The sequence below is a fragment of the Nilaparvata lugens genome, unplaced genomic scaffold (genome assembly GCF_014356525.2).
Source record: "Nilaparvata lugens isolate BPH unplaced genomic scaffold, ASM1435652v1 scaffold6050, whole genome shotgun sequence".
NCBI classification, from domain to species: domain Eukaryota; kingdom Metazoa; phylum Arthropoda; class Insecta; order Hemiptera; family Delphacidae; genus Nilaparvata; species Nilaparvata lugens.
In genome coordinates this window covers 1-15,169 of record NW_024091816.1, presented here as the reverse complement: position 1 = coordinate 15,169, position 15,169 = coordinate 1, and the positions used below count along the sequence as shown (strand labels likewise).

The 15,169-nt window shown below is 36.4% G+C and overlaps 1 protein-coding gene across 1 annotated transcript; it reads right to left on the bottom strand.

Moving 5' to 3' along the window:
- Positions 1 to 257: 257 nt before the first annotated feature.
- Positions 258 to 14,258, bottom strand: LOC120356174 (probable ATP-dependent RNA helicase DDX27; the record flags this gene model as incomplete). The annotated part of the gene is given in 11 exon segments (XM_039445044.1): positions 258 to 462; positions 4,381 to 4,604; positions 5,627 to 5,728; positions 6,325 to 6,448; positions 7,634 to 7,717; positions 7,719 to 7,813; positions 10,137 to 10,161; positions 10,163 to 10,212; positions 10,214 to 10,293; positions 11,250 to 11,361; positions 14,040 to 14,258. Coding segments are annotated over 11 exon segments (1,320 nt in total), but the record flags the coding sequence as incomplete, so codon positions are not given.
- Between the last annotated feature and the right edge of the window lie 911 nt (positions 14,259 to 15,169).

Below are 15,169 nucleotides of genomic sequence, written 5' to 3'. Positions count from 1 at the left end.
AAAATCGGTTTGAAATTTGAAACATCAATGACCGATATGATGGATATCTTCTTATGCTATCTTTTCTCTATAAGACTTTCTCAGAACACAACAAAAAGCGTTTCAACTTGGACCCTGCAGTAAGTTACTCAAATAACTTCAGAACGTAACATGTTACACTTCGACAAAGTTACTTCCTCAGCTCGCTGCTTCACTATACATTTACTACAAGTCACTCCTCGAGCACACCGACTGATTGTACTATAACTTTACAAGAGTTACCTTCTCAATGCCTCCATACGTTGTGGCTGGGACATGTTGCCATGTAATTCGGCCACTTTGACTCCCAACAGACCCAACATGATGTGAACACGGTGAGCTTCCTTCTTGGTCTGCACAAACACCATTGTACTGCTATGGAAAGTGCGGCACACCAGCGAAGCCAGAATTGCCTCTCTGTATGGCTCGTATTTCTGTCTTATCCTGTAAATAGAGAGAATAATTATCAACAGATTATTATCGAGAACAACGTAGAAGAATAAGACTATCAGTGAATTGTCTGGTACAGTGAAAATATCATCACCATGAGTTGAAATGTGACTATTCACACCCAGCTCGGTCGAGCGAGTATGAATTGTCCCATTTGAACTTATGGGAATAATGAATTGAATTGAGTTTATTTCACCAAATTTGTTTTGTATAAAATGATCTACCGGCGTCTGTTTCAAATGATTGTGATATTACATTGTATGCTGACGACACAACTCTGTTACTCCATGGCAATAGTATTGACCAGCTGGAGCGCTGAAAGCCAATTTGTGTTCAAATGAGATTGTGCAGTTTATAATGAATGTGCTCTCTCCGTTAATCCCGACAAGAGCCTGCTATACAATTCAATTTAAGGAGAATATTTTCTTTCGAGCCTGTAGTCATGATAGGGGATAATACTATAAAAATGCTAATGCAGTAAATTTACTTGGTTTGACTGTAGACGAAAGATTGTCATGGAATGAGCATGCTGATAAAGTAGCTGGTAAGTAGCAGGGGTCTCTTTGTATTACGGTATATGGTAAGATTTGTGAATAGAGATAGCTAAGTGTGTGTACTTCTCTCTCATTTACACTCACCTGGTATATGGCGTAGAACTTTGGGGAAGTACGTCTGGTTTAAACTGTCAAAAATTATTCCTTTTACAAAAACGTGCAGTGAGGTACTTGGCAAACCTGGATTACAATCAATCGTGCAGGAATGCTTCAAAGAACTACAATTACTCACTTTTCCATGTATTTATATTTACAGAGTAGTATTATACATTGCTAATAAGATTAAATCATTGAAAAAGAATGTGATGTTCATGGTATTCTACTCGTGGCAATGGGGACCCATTTGTTAATCACCACAGATTGAGATTCTCTGACAAAAGTCCTAGTGTAATTGGTTTGAGACTGTTTAAAAAGTTACCAAATGTTTATATGCCCATCAATAAATTTTAAAAGAGAACTCTATGCATACTTAGTGAATAGGGCTTACTATAGTGTAGATGAATTCTGAATGATGACACTTGAACTCTGCTGTTGTATTATAAATGTATTCTTACCATTGTTATATGCTTGAATTTTTTATTTTACATTGTTATCTGTCTATTTTTATGTTTTGACTAGGCCTGTATGTTCTTTTTTGGCTCAATAAAATGAATTTGAATAAAAAAAAATTTACATGATTATAATATCTTGAAAGGGCGCAAAATGCATGCAGCACAACGTAATAATTATTTGAATAAAAATTAAGACATCATGACAAAAGGAGTGATACAATAATTTATTATATATAGTAATACATCTTATAAGAGTAATAAAGATTATAATATAATAGTAATACATCTTATTAGAATAATAAATTGGTATCTTTAAATAGTGTTATAAATAAAGTGCTTCAGACTATTATAGTTTAGTCTAACATCTGATTACAATAATTATTGCACTGCATAGCAAAATTTCTGAACCCTATAGAATAAAACCTATAGAAGAATAATATTCTCTCTGTACTCGACTGATACTGTGATATGTGGGGATCCGTCTCTTGATATTTGAGAAGCCTTCAACAACAATATCTAGTGAAGGTGAAAGATTGGATATCGTTACTACTTTTGGACTGTTGTATAATTAGATTGGAACCGTTTTGGGCTTATAAGCCTGTGGTACTTTTCTATAAGTTGTGTAATTCTGAATGATTAACTAGTATTTCTGTGAACAGTAACCTCACGCAGTATTCTCATCCACAAGTACCTGATTGAAACTATAGACCTTATGGAAAATACAGCAATAGACTGGCTTCTCCACACATCTGTGTAATCACTTGTCAGCTGATTTATGATGAATAATTCTATAGTCTGATTTTTACTTTCCTTGCCCTATTACCATAGGTAAGGAAAGTATTGCTTTCCAAAAAAATTAAGGTACCCCAATTTCTAAATTTCTATACGTTTCAAGGTCCCCTGAGTCCAAAAAAGTGGTTTTGAGTGTGTATGAGTGTAGTGCGTCTGTGTACACGATATCTCATCTCCCAATTGATGGAATGACCAGATATTTGGAACTTAGGTCCTTACACTATAAGTAGCCGACACGAACAATTTCGATCAAAAGCAATCAAGATGGCGGCTAAAATGTTGTCAAAAACAGGGTTTTCGCGATTTTCTCGAAAACGGCTCAACGATTTTGATCAAATTATACCTAAAACTGTCATCGATAAGCTCTATCTACTGCCACAAGTCCCATATCTGTAAAAATTTCAGGAGCTCCACCCCATCTTTTTAAAGTTCGATTTCAGATCCCCAATTATCAGGCTTCAGATACAATTTAAACAAAAAATTTCAAGTGGAAAAGATTGAGCATGAAAATCTCTACAATTAATGTTCAGTAACATTTTCACCTAAAATTGAAAATAAGCTTGAAATTCGAGAAAATGTGATATGAAACTGTTGGCAACTGTTGATTCAATAAATCATTCACTATAAACAGATAGCAGACCTCGTGTGTCTACAGCGTTATTGCCCTGTCACCAGCTGGTTTAGATCTTTATAAGTAGACTTGAGAAGCACGGTAACACTAGCGTCTGGTGATAAATTTCATAACGGCAAGGAAAGTTGTGTGAGTGCGCCACACCAGATTTTTACTTTAATATTGGCGTACGAAGGAGGCTCCTTTTTCCTTTCATATTATCCTTGAAATGCAAACTTTCCAAAAACCTGTATATACGTCGACGCGCAATTAAAAAAGGAACATACCTGTCAAATTTAATGAAAATCTATTACCGCGTTTCGCCGTTAATGCGCAACATATAAACATTAAGAGAAATGCCAAACCGTCGACTTGAATCTTAGACCTCACTTCGCTCGGTCAATTGCCTGGTCATCAGCGAACCACAGTGAACTGAGAACCACCCTAGGAGATATCTGGATGCATCCTTGTATCTACTGCTTCCAACTTCTATACAGATCATCGGCATACACATTGAACAATGTTGGAGAGAGCGGGTAACTTTGTCTTAGGTGGGCCGTCCACTGGAACCGATTTCGTCCGAACTAGCATCGGCCGAAAACTACCGAACTCGTCCGAACGATCCCCCAACAAAAACAGCTATAGATGCTCGTCCATTGCAACAGGTTCATACGTCCGTGCACGGCCGTCTCCGGCCGATCAATTTTTCGATTCGAATTGAATGGCATTTTCCGGCTCTAACCTACCGAAGTCGAGCTGAGACAACATCATCCAAACCTCAAAATTGATTCACAGTCTTGTCGGTTTTTGTTTTTTGAACTTGTTCTGTTTATTTATAAAGTTGTAACTATGGACAACGAAGAGTTGATAAGTTTGGTTCAAGAGCATGTTCCATTGTGAGATATGCGAGATAAAAGATATCATCGACGTGATGTTCAAATGAATCTGTGGACAAGATTACTGAACAAATATGATCTGAAGGTAAGATTATTGTATGAATAACTAATTTAGTGGATATTTGTTTATTAAATTTTCAAAATCTCAATATAATCACCTATATGTGTATCACCTTGAATAAATAAATAAATAAATAAATAAATAATCATTGTTTATGAAGCACTTAGGTGGCTATGATATTAGTTAATTCAATATTTATTCAATAGTTCAGCCAACTACTGAACTAGACTGACGTAAACGGTTCCAATGGACGACCATATTCGGCCGAATTAACGGCCGGCAGATTCGTCCGATCCAACGGCCAAACGGATCGGTTGAATACGGTTCCAGTGGATGGTTACCCTCAAGCCAACATTAGGGCAAATATCCTGTGTTAATGAGCCTGAACAATTTTAGATTTTAGTCGTTCCATGAATCATAGTCATTCCTTATAAAAAGCATTACTCACTTGACAAACTCCTGCCTGAGATTGAAGGCGACATCCTGATTGTTGTCGACGAATATGCGCACAGGCTTGTCGAGCGACACAGAGGCCAGGTCCCTGACGGCGTCCGTCATGGTGGCACTGAACAGCAGCGTCTGTCTAGTCCTAGAGCACTGCTTCACTATTTCGTGCAACTGCTCCTGGAAATACTCGTCTAAGATACGGTCGGCTTCGTCTAGGATCAGCACCTACAAATTCATTCAATCAATAATTTCATTCAATTCACACAAAATAAATCAAAAATTAAAAACAATACAATCAAAATACAATTTTCAAATCTATATGAAAAATGAATGTCTGCATGTGGGTTTGTTCCCTTTAGACTTAAAAACTACTTGACATATCGGCATGAAACTTTGGGAATATGTGTGTGATATTGGGGATGGTTTCTGACCAGAAATTTCAATTTAATATAATAATTGTTTACTAATCCATTTTACAGACCTATGTTTTCGTACTTGCCGGCCGAGCGACTACCGAAGAACGGAAAGATGATCATGTTATGATGATAATATGATTTAACATCTAAAGTTACAAGCTGTAAAATAGTGTACTGTGGTATTAATACGGTAGTTGGAGTTGAAGTGTAGTTGATTGCAAGGTACCTAGAATATATTGTATTCTAGGAATATATTATATTCTAGGTACATTGATTGATTGGTACCAGCTGTAGATAATGGTTCCTTAGAAGACCTAAAAGAAGATACAAAAATACTTATCAGTCCCCTATCATGAGAAACTGGAAAATGTTGGAAAAAAATGATTCAACTCATGAAAGAGGGTTTTCATATTGCATTCATTAATTACTGAAGAATGACAGAATAATTTACATTTTTGTTAGCTTAGCTGATATTCATCCTAAAATTGAAGATGGAAAGAATATGGAATTCTGTGTAATTCATCGTACATCGCATATTCCTGGACCATTTATTGACAATCAACAACTATGAAAACATTAAATTCATCTTTGAAACACTGATTAACCTACCGGTATCTTTTTTAATTCAACACTTTACTGATAGATATTACTACCAATTGATCGAGAATATGTTGCAATGTCGGAATAATAAATGCTGCATGACTAAGCACATGAAAATATGATTGTCAGATAAATTTCATGATTCACCAAATAAAGTCAAGTGTGACATGAGATACATTGACTTTTTGGCGGTACGAAGTTCGCCGGGTAAGCTAGTGTTATAATAATTACCTCGACTTGGTCTATGCTGAAAGAAGGTGCATTCCTGATGTGGTCGATTAGACGACCTGGTGTGGCGATGACTATGTCCGGCGATTTACGCAGCATTTGTTCCTGGGGAAACAGAATTGAATTGAATAATTGCCTTCATTAAGGGCGGAGTTAGGACTCTAGGGTCTCTCTGCCACAAAACCCTAAAGAGAGAGTTTATTAAATTGATAGAGTGATATAATGGTAAGTTTATTGTAAAAGACATAATTATGAATTAAAAAAAAAAAAAACATTGGATAACCAATTAGTAAGTAGGGAGCTTCTAGAAGCATCTGTTCTTGAGGGGGTGATCAAATTGAATGTGTATATGTGCAAGTGCACGTCAGATTATTCATGAGACGAGAAACAAAATCTGGAAAGTGCCATTGAAACAAGTTGTGACTTGCATGTAGCTGTTCACACTGAACGCAACCAGCAAGTGCACGCGTTCAGTGTCAGTGTTCCTATTGCTCTCTCCACATTTTGTTTCTCATCTGCGCGTTTGGTCATGCATTACCAAGTGTGTACTTGCACATACACGCATCCAATGTGATCATATCCTTGGGCCTACTCTTTTAGATCAATTCAGATAGAACCCTATTAACTCTATCAACTTTCTGTCATCGTTATGAAATTTATTAAGACAGTATATATTGAAAAATAAAAATATTAATGTTTACCTGCACTTTGACATCCAGCCCTCCGACAGACAGAGCGACATCGATCTTGGTAAACTGAGCCAACTGCCTGGTGACTGAGTAAACTTGAACACCCAGTTCTCGAGTTGGCACCAGAACCACAACTCTGAAACAAGTTGAATTTCCAGTTATAAGTCTCTGTATAGCATTTACACATGTACCGTAACATAAACTATTCCATGTGGCACAATAATTAACAAAGTATCTAAAAAGATATGAATCAAGTGCTATCAAACATTCAGCTTTAAATAATATTGACAACAGAATAATAACCGAATCATGATGCAGAATTCCAAAATTCTTTGCAACTCATTTCGCACTAAATTATTTCTTCTTCTTCTTCTTCTTCTTTTGTGTCTGGGGCACACAGAGTCAAATATTATTAAAAAAATTAGCCGCAGAACTACTTTGTCATTTCCTGAAATAGGATCCTCCATCGTGCAATGTATTTCCATATTTGGACAGGTCAAGAGGTTTTTGTGAATAAAGATCATTTGATTTGTGAATAAAGATAATTTGATTCGATTTGTTCATAGTTTTGACTCATTGCACATTCGCACATTGCATCCTCACGGTAACCCCGTCTCACAAGCTCCGACCTGCATCTAGTGACACCTGTTCTCAAACGATTCAAGGACTTCCACGTAGTGTAAGGTGGGCGTTCACTAAAGCGTTTTCATCCGAACTAGCATCGGTCGAAAACTACCGAACAATCCCCCAACAAAGAAAGGAATAGATGCTCGTCCATTGCAACAGGTTCATACGGCCGTCTCCGGCCGATCAATTTTTCGATCCTAATTGGATGGAATTTTCCGGCCGAACTAACTAGTCGAGCTGAGACAACAGTGTTCCTAAAATTGTTTCACAGTCTTGTTTGTTTTTAAGTTTGTAGTGTTAGGATTTTTGACAACGTTCTAAGTCTATTCAATTTTGTTTGTTTTTGTTTTTTGAAGATGTTTTATAAAGTATAACTATGGACAATAAAAAGTTGATAAGTTTAGTTCAAGAGCATGTTCCATTGTGGGATATGCGAGACAAAGATATCATCGTCGTGATGCGAACTACGAGTTTGGTAGTTCTCTGCCGTTGCTAGTTTGTACGAAAACGGTTCTAGTGCACTGCCTACCTTTCTGGATGCTCGGCCGGCCACTCGCCTTCCCACGACAGAAATCAGAGCGATGGCCAACGAAGGCCAATGAAGGCGAGCGCTGGCAAACCACCCATCCACACTCTGGCGCTCGTCGTCATTCATACGCATTGGGCGAAAGTGTGGATGCGGCATAAGACATACCTGGTGACAGGAGCTCCGCTCAAAGGTTTATAGATGAGCCTCTCCAGAGTGGGCAACATGTATGCAGCAGTCTTTCCGGTACCAGGCCGCACAACCACAGATGTCGCGACCCATCAGTGCGACTGGAATGGTAGCTGCCTGGATGGGGGTCGGGTGAACGAACGACATCGCTCCTATCGCCTAAAAACAGTACAACTAATTAGGCTATTGCCTGAAAAAACGCTTGATGTGTTCTGGCCCTACTTGTCTTCCATAGTCTGTTCTGGGGGTCAACTGTAGTTGCAAAACAGTTACTACTCACACTTACGCGACTCAGGTCGAGAAGAGACTCGACTCTAGTCGAGAGCATGTGTTTCCAAATGGTGACACTCAGACCAGTCGATTCTAGTCTCCGCGACGTCACCATTTCAAAACACATGCTCTCCACTAGAGTGAGGTCTACGTTATAATGGCAGTGTAGGATTGACAATACTGTTGATGTCCTTTTCTATCACACAACAAAACATATAGCGCTATCTCTCTTTAGCTTTGCAATGTTGTCTGTTTGCCAGAATATTTTATTTTTAGTTTTGACAGTGACTGTGGAAAAGTGAACAAGCAATTCCCAGCCGCCATTTTTTTCTTCATTCTATCAAAATACTTTAGTATACAAGTCATATAATTGATTTAAAATGTATTTTTGAAACAATGAAGTAATTTTTAGACGTTACCGTATGAGAAGCACAAATTAAAATACCGGGAATAACATTTTAAAAGTTGATAGCTAACCATCCTAGACTTCATCCATGCGTCAGTTAGCCTACACTTATAGGTTAGACCTACTCGTACCGGTATGAATAATATTGAAAAGTTATTTAAGAATTATTTCCATTCAAAATTATACTATAAATAAAATAAAATAAACTTATTTTAAATAGGATTTCTATTTTTCTATTACAGGGTGCGGCAGTCAATCCCGCATTTTTGAAATAGGTGTAAAAAATAAACGGAGCCAGCTGTAAAATATAAACACGATCATTTTAGAGAATCGTGTTCTGTTTATCAATAAATAAAAATAACGAGCGAAACTCGGTGCCCCGATATTAATATAAATATGATAACAAACTTTCTGCAGAGGATACTACTTGATGTTTGCGAAATCAACGTCACTAAGGAACAAGCCATACAAAGCGTTTCTTCAGGCGTTTTCAGACGAGTCGGCAGGGCAGGAAGCTCTACTATTGGCTGATTATCAGCTTATTCCCGAACACTTACCCAATCAGCTGATAATCAGCCAATCTGAGAGCTTCATGCCATGCCGACTCGTCTGAAAAACGTTTCATTTGGCTTGGCCCTAAATGTTTATTGTACATTCGCTTCAAAAAGAATATAGACTCATTTCGCCACCTTCAAAAGTAGAAGGCTCGCATGAAAGTAGCCTACTAGTACTTACAATACTTTGTGCCGGTTGCACAAAAGCCGGTTAAGTTTAATCATGATTAATTCCACGAGAAGCAATTAGAGAAGTCGTCTTTTAAAGAAGCCTTCTCTGATTGGCTCTCGTGGAATCAACCACGATCAAAATTTAACCGGCTTTTGTGCAACCGGGCCTCTGTAATTAATGATGCTAATAATATAAAATCATAAGGATTTCGTCTACTAAGGCTCAACTCACACTTAGGCGACTCAGGTCGAGAAGAGACTCGACTCAAGTCGAGAGCATGTGTTTCCAAATGGTGACACTCAGACCAGTCGATTCTAGTCTCCGCGACGTCACCATTTGAAAACACATGCTCTCGACTAGAGTCAAGTCTCTTCTCGACCTGAGTCGCGTGAGTGTGAGTTGAGGCTTAGGCTCACTCACACTACCTCGACTCAAATCGTACGACTCCAGTCGAGGATACTCCAATCTCTCGATCTCACGACTTCTTGCTCATTGTCACAACTTCAGTTCTAAGCTACTCCATTTTCTAACCTCACATTATTAAAAATATGAAATCCAATTCGTCACTTCTGCGCATGTAGCCTAACAAGTTTTATAATAGTTATTATGAATATATTGTCTTATCTAAAATGATAAAACATCACTTTCATAAAACATAACCTCACTTTCATAAAAATGCACGGTACTATGCATCTCAAGTTGAGACACGACCAACATGTCGAGTCGACGCTCGACTCAGTCTCACAGTCGTGAGGTCCGGAGACTAAAGTCGACTGGTCTGAGTGTCACCATTTGAAAACACATGCTTCGTCGAGAAGAGACTCGACTCTAGTCGAGAGCATGTGTTTCAAATGGTGACACTCAGACCAGTCGATTCTAGTCTCCGCGACGTCACCATTTCAGAACACATACTCTCGACTAGAGTCGAGTCTCTTCTCGACCTGAGTCGCGTAAGTGTGAGTTGAGCTTATGTTTCTCATGGACCACTAAGTACTGAAGTTAAAAGTCAAATACAGAGCTGGTAAAACTCAATTATACCAAGAAAATTATCAAACCTTTTCACTTGAAACTTATAAATACCTTCAACAGAGGTCGTGACAGGTTATCTCATAGAAGGACGCTTTTCGTCATACGGAGGTGCATCTTCAAAGAATCCTCTTCTTCTTCTTCGTCTGACTCCTTCTTATCAGGCCCATCTTCTTTACTTTCTTCCTTTTCTGTTTCAATTTCAGGGTATCTAGAAAGAGAACAAAAACAGTTGAAAGACTAGACTAATTTCGCTTCCACTGTTATTTACTTTGATTTGTTTCTGTTCCAATCTCAGGGTATCTAGAAAGAGAACAAAAACAGTTCAAAGACAAGACTAAAATTCGCTTCCACAGTTATTTATTTGTTTTAGGATGAGCACACACTAGTTAGTCAAGAGAAGACAAGACATGATCAGACACGTTTAGTCACAATACTTCACATAGTTGCTTATGAAGTCATGTCTAATTGCAATGACTAATCGGTGTGTGCTGCTTCATAAGCAACTATGTGAAGTATTGTGACTAAACGTGTCTGATCATGTCTTGTCTTGACTAACTAGTGTGTGCCCAGCCTTAGTTTAGTGCAGTGTCATATTATCTATACTTTAATAAAGGAAAGAACTGGTTTATACACTAGGATAGGGAATTCATTTATGACGCATCATCACGTCTGAACTACTCAACTGATTAACTCGAAATTTTGAATTTAGATTCTTAATTAACCGAGGATGGTTATAGGCCTATTTTAAATTCTCCAAGATTTCATTACGTCAAGTTTTCAGTTTGTCACGTTTTCAATTCGACCCTTGTAGAGCACGGATTACCTGCTAGTCTTTCATAAAAAACTCAATTCAAATTTATTTTCCAAAAAACACTTATACATGATTATGAAATACAATTATTCTTTATTATTATTATCATTTGTTGATTCATACAATAAGTAGGCTACATCATAAAAATGATAGGGAGAGAAAAAATGAGGTAACTTTGTGCTATTCCTCTCCCAAATTTAGATAAGGTTACACATAGTTCGAAATAGGTTAAGTCTATATACAATATACAAAATATTTTGGAATCCCCCAACTAGACTATCTATCGGTGTAGGGGGAAGTTTCACGTTATCACATAAGCTTAATCCGCTTTTAGAAAATTTTGAAATGATTACCTTTTTTCAGTTCATCGTCAGATAGGGAGATTTCTGAGTCTGAGTTATTCTTGCCGTTTCCCATGATGGCTTCTTCATCTTCAATGTCAGAGTCGCCATTTTCTTCAACTTCCTGTGCGAAAAAAAGAAAAAATCAATATAAACTTGAATCTATATCTCTAACGTTATGGAGTAGAGATTCTAATACTACTCTTTGTGTAGTTGAGAAGTTGATATAGTGGTAATTAATCATATTGGATGAAAAAGACAAAGAAATTGTCAAAAAACCACAGATTTATTGATACTTAGAAAGACCGGTTTCGGTTATTACACCATTGTCAATCTCTGATAAACTCTTAAACTATGTTTATCAGATATTGTCTTTTTCATTCAATTCTAATACTAATTCATGTTAAATAATATAGTAAGAAACTAGATATTGAACAGTAGCCTACAGAAGTTGTCTCTAATCCTTTAGATAATATTATAAATCTATCTAAGCCCATCTATTTCCCTTTCCATGACGAACTGCTATAGTGAGGTCCACGTTATAATGGCAGAGGAGAAAGATAGGAGAAAAACGTTGCCGATCCTCTGTCTTGTCAATGCCTTCTATAGACGGTAGCTGACACATGTTTATTGATGTAATATTAACGGTTCATTCTCGTTTAAAATAATCAATTATATTTTATTAAGCAAGAAATTATATGTTTCAATCATTTCATGATAAATTTTTATTAAGATAATATATTTTGTTAATTATTAATTCTACATTGTTGAAAGACGATCCGGCAACAGAGCAAAGCGAGAAAGAGATAGCGCTATCCGCTTTGTTGAATGATAGACAAGGATAGCAATACCATTGCTAATCAAACACTGCCATTATAATGACCTCACTATAGTTAACATTTCACTTTTGGAATATTTGATGAAACTGCAGTGTATATCATTTGAATAAATAAATGAAAAATCAGTTATAAAACTAATAACTTACGTGTGGAGCGTATTCGGATTTCTACATTCATTTTCAACACTGAAAATGGATGTTAAAATATGATTGTATAGACCATTAATCTTGAATGATATACTTTAATTATATAAGTGTGTAATCATAGAGATAATTTTGTCCTTTCGGCAGAAATCTTTTGTTGGTTATCCATCTTGTTTCCACTATAATGTGCGATACCAGCACGAAACGGACGTCGCCACATCAAATAATGTGAGTGTTTTTTCACTTAAAAGTTTTATAAAATTTAATAGTGATAGAGATAATACTGTATACTTTAATATATTATTATAATCATAGAGAAATGATAGCATAAGAAAATATCCCATGATATAGAACATCCATGTTCTAAATATATACTCTATAGCTTGGGTTCAAATCCCAGCCCGGACAAGATACATTTCTCGAACCACTCCCGTGTTTCGGATGGACACGTTAAGTCATCAGTCCTGGCTGCCTACAAACAGTAGTTGGGTCAAGTCAGAGGCCCTGAAATTAATCAGGAAGGACCTGAAAACTCAGGTCTAACACCAGACCTAAGCCACCCCTGTCACTCGATATTATTATTATATTTCAAATTTCACTGTTAACTCAAGCCGATAGTCCTAGTAGTTGTTTTTCGTAAAGCTATGTGACGCTGGTAGTCTCTCATACTGGTATAAACCTCTACTACATACTGGTATAGTCTCTCATATTGGTAGGGAGTTAATGGAGAGGATATTTTGAATATTCTTTCCGAAGAATGGACATTGATATGTCCAAAGCTCCGCCAATTTATGTAGATGCATAACAATATTATCTATAGTCATTCCATACTGTTTTTTCATATCATACACAGTTCAATAATTATTTTCTTAGTCTATATTATGTAAATTCATCTTTGCTGTATTGTAAGCTATTGAATATGAGTAGTGTATAAGTCAGTATATATTGTAATCTACATAAGCTAGTAGTTCTGTGAAACGTAGACCTCGCGCTCAGTGAGTTACATTGACCTGTTGTTATGTTTTCTCAAAAATTATCAAATAATTTATCAATTAAAAATGTCTAGAAAAATCCTAAATAAACATAGAGCTTTCTGTCCTATATCGTACCGTGACGTATCGTCCCGGAATGTGAGTGTGAGCGCTGTTATCAGGTCTGGCTGCAGCTGTCTACAACGTTGATGGAAAGATACAATTTTCAAGCTGTTCGATGTTTTTGAACGGGTAGTATTATAGTCAAATGTCTACTAACGTTGATAGAAAGATACATTTTCAAGATGTTTGATGTTTTTGAACGGGTAGTATTATAGTCCACTAGACAGCTGATTTATCATGAATAATTTTATAGTCTGATTTTTACGGTAATATTGGCGTATGAAGGAGTCTCCTTTTTCCTTTTATATTCACCTTGAAATGCAAAATTTCCAAAAACCTTGTATATACGTCGACGCGCAATTAAAAAAGGAACATACCTGTCAAATTTCATGAAAATCTATTACCGCGTTTTGCCGTTAATGTGCAACATTTATAGACATTAAGAGAAATGCCAAACCGTCGACTTGAATCTTTGACCTCACTCCGTTCTGTCAATTAAGCACTCAATCAATCAATACTGTGCCGTTTTTACACTCTGACCCCAACAAAACAATAATAACAGACAGTAGCGACAGTGGCGTTATTCCTTCCCTAATTATTTGAATTAATTGTGTATAATCGAATCAATAAATGAAATAAGTTGTTATTGCAAATATGATTACATAACATTTCTTAAAATCTGTCAATTCAAGACTTGACAAATGAGAATTATGAGTGAATACTTACTTCCTTCTTCAAATTTTTTCGTGCTTTCAGAATTTTGTCATCAACCTTGCTTTTGACGTTTCGTTTGATGTATTTTTGAATGTCATTCCATGTGTCCTTGTTGTAATCTTGTGTGCTCGATGCAAACGCAAAATCGCATTCAAAGTCTTTCTTTTTTCGCTTCTTCTGTTTTGTTGGTTGATACTGGAAAACAATAAAATCAAATGGTATTAATTGAAGCTAACAGTACACTCAGAAGTTTCCAACAAAGATTTCCATCAGAAACAGAGTGAAAAAAGAAGTGCTGTTACAAACTTATCATTTTGATTAGAGAATATTAGAGTATGGGTCAAAACATGGTGGTGTGTCAAAGGTAGAGGGTGGCGGAGAATGTGGCTAAAAGTGTTAAAAACTATTGCATTGGAATAAATACTAATAAGGTGCGTACAGATATACGCGCCGCGAACATGAGCAATTCACTTTTAAGCAGCTGACTATATCTGTATTTTTACAGAAACGGTAAGATACAGATATAAAAGCTTGGCTTTAAGCAGCTGACTATATATTATGTATTTTTACAGAAACGGTATAAGATATAGATATAAAAGCTTGGCATCAGCTAATTAAAATTGAATTGCTCATGTTCGCGGCGCGTAAATCTGTACGCACATATAGAGTGACAAAGTTAGGATAGAGGGAGAAGAAATTTTAATAAATGCATTTTTTTCAAAACTTAGTAGGCTGATTGCAAATAGTAATTCAATTCAAAAGAGAATTGATATTATCAAAATAAGAAAATAGTCACTTATCTAAAACACTACAAACTACAATAAAGGCTAAAGCTGCGTTTAAAAACAAAATTTTAATAACTACTTAATCCTTATAGATTCTATCAGGTGTGAGTGTACGTCCAGTGCCAACATACCTGTCATCAATTTTTGGTTGGGATCGATTTTGTTTGTTATTATATTGAACGGAACTTGACAAACACATATGTTCATCATGTGTATAAGTTATGTTCAATCTAATAGAATCTATAAGGATTAAGTTATTAACATTTTGTTAATAACATTGATGTAAACACAGCTTAACTATTGACAGTATTGCACATAGATTTGGGCTACTAATAATTTTCAAAGGATACTGTGGCA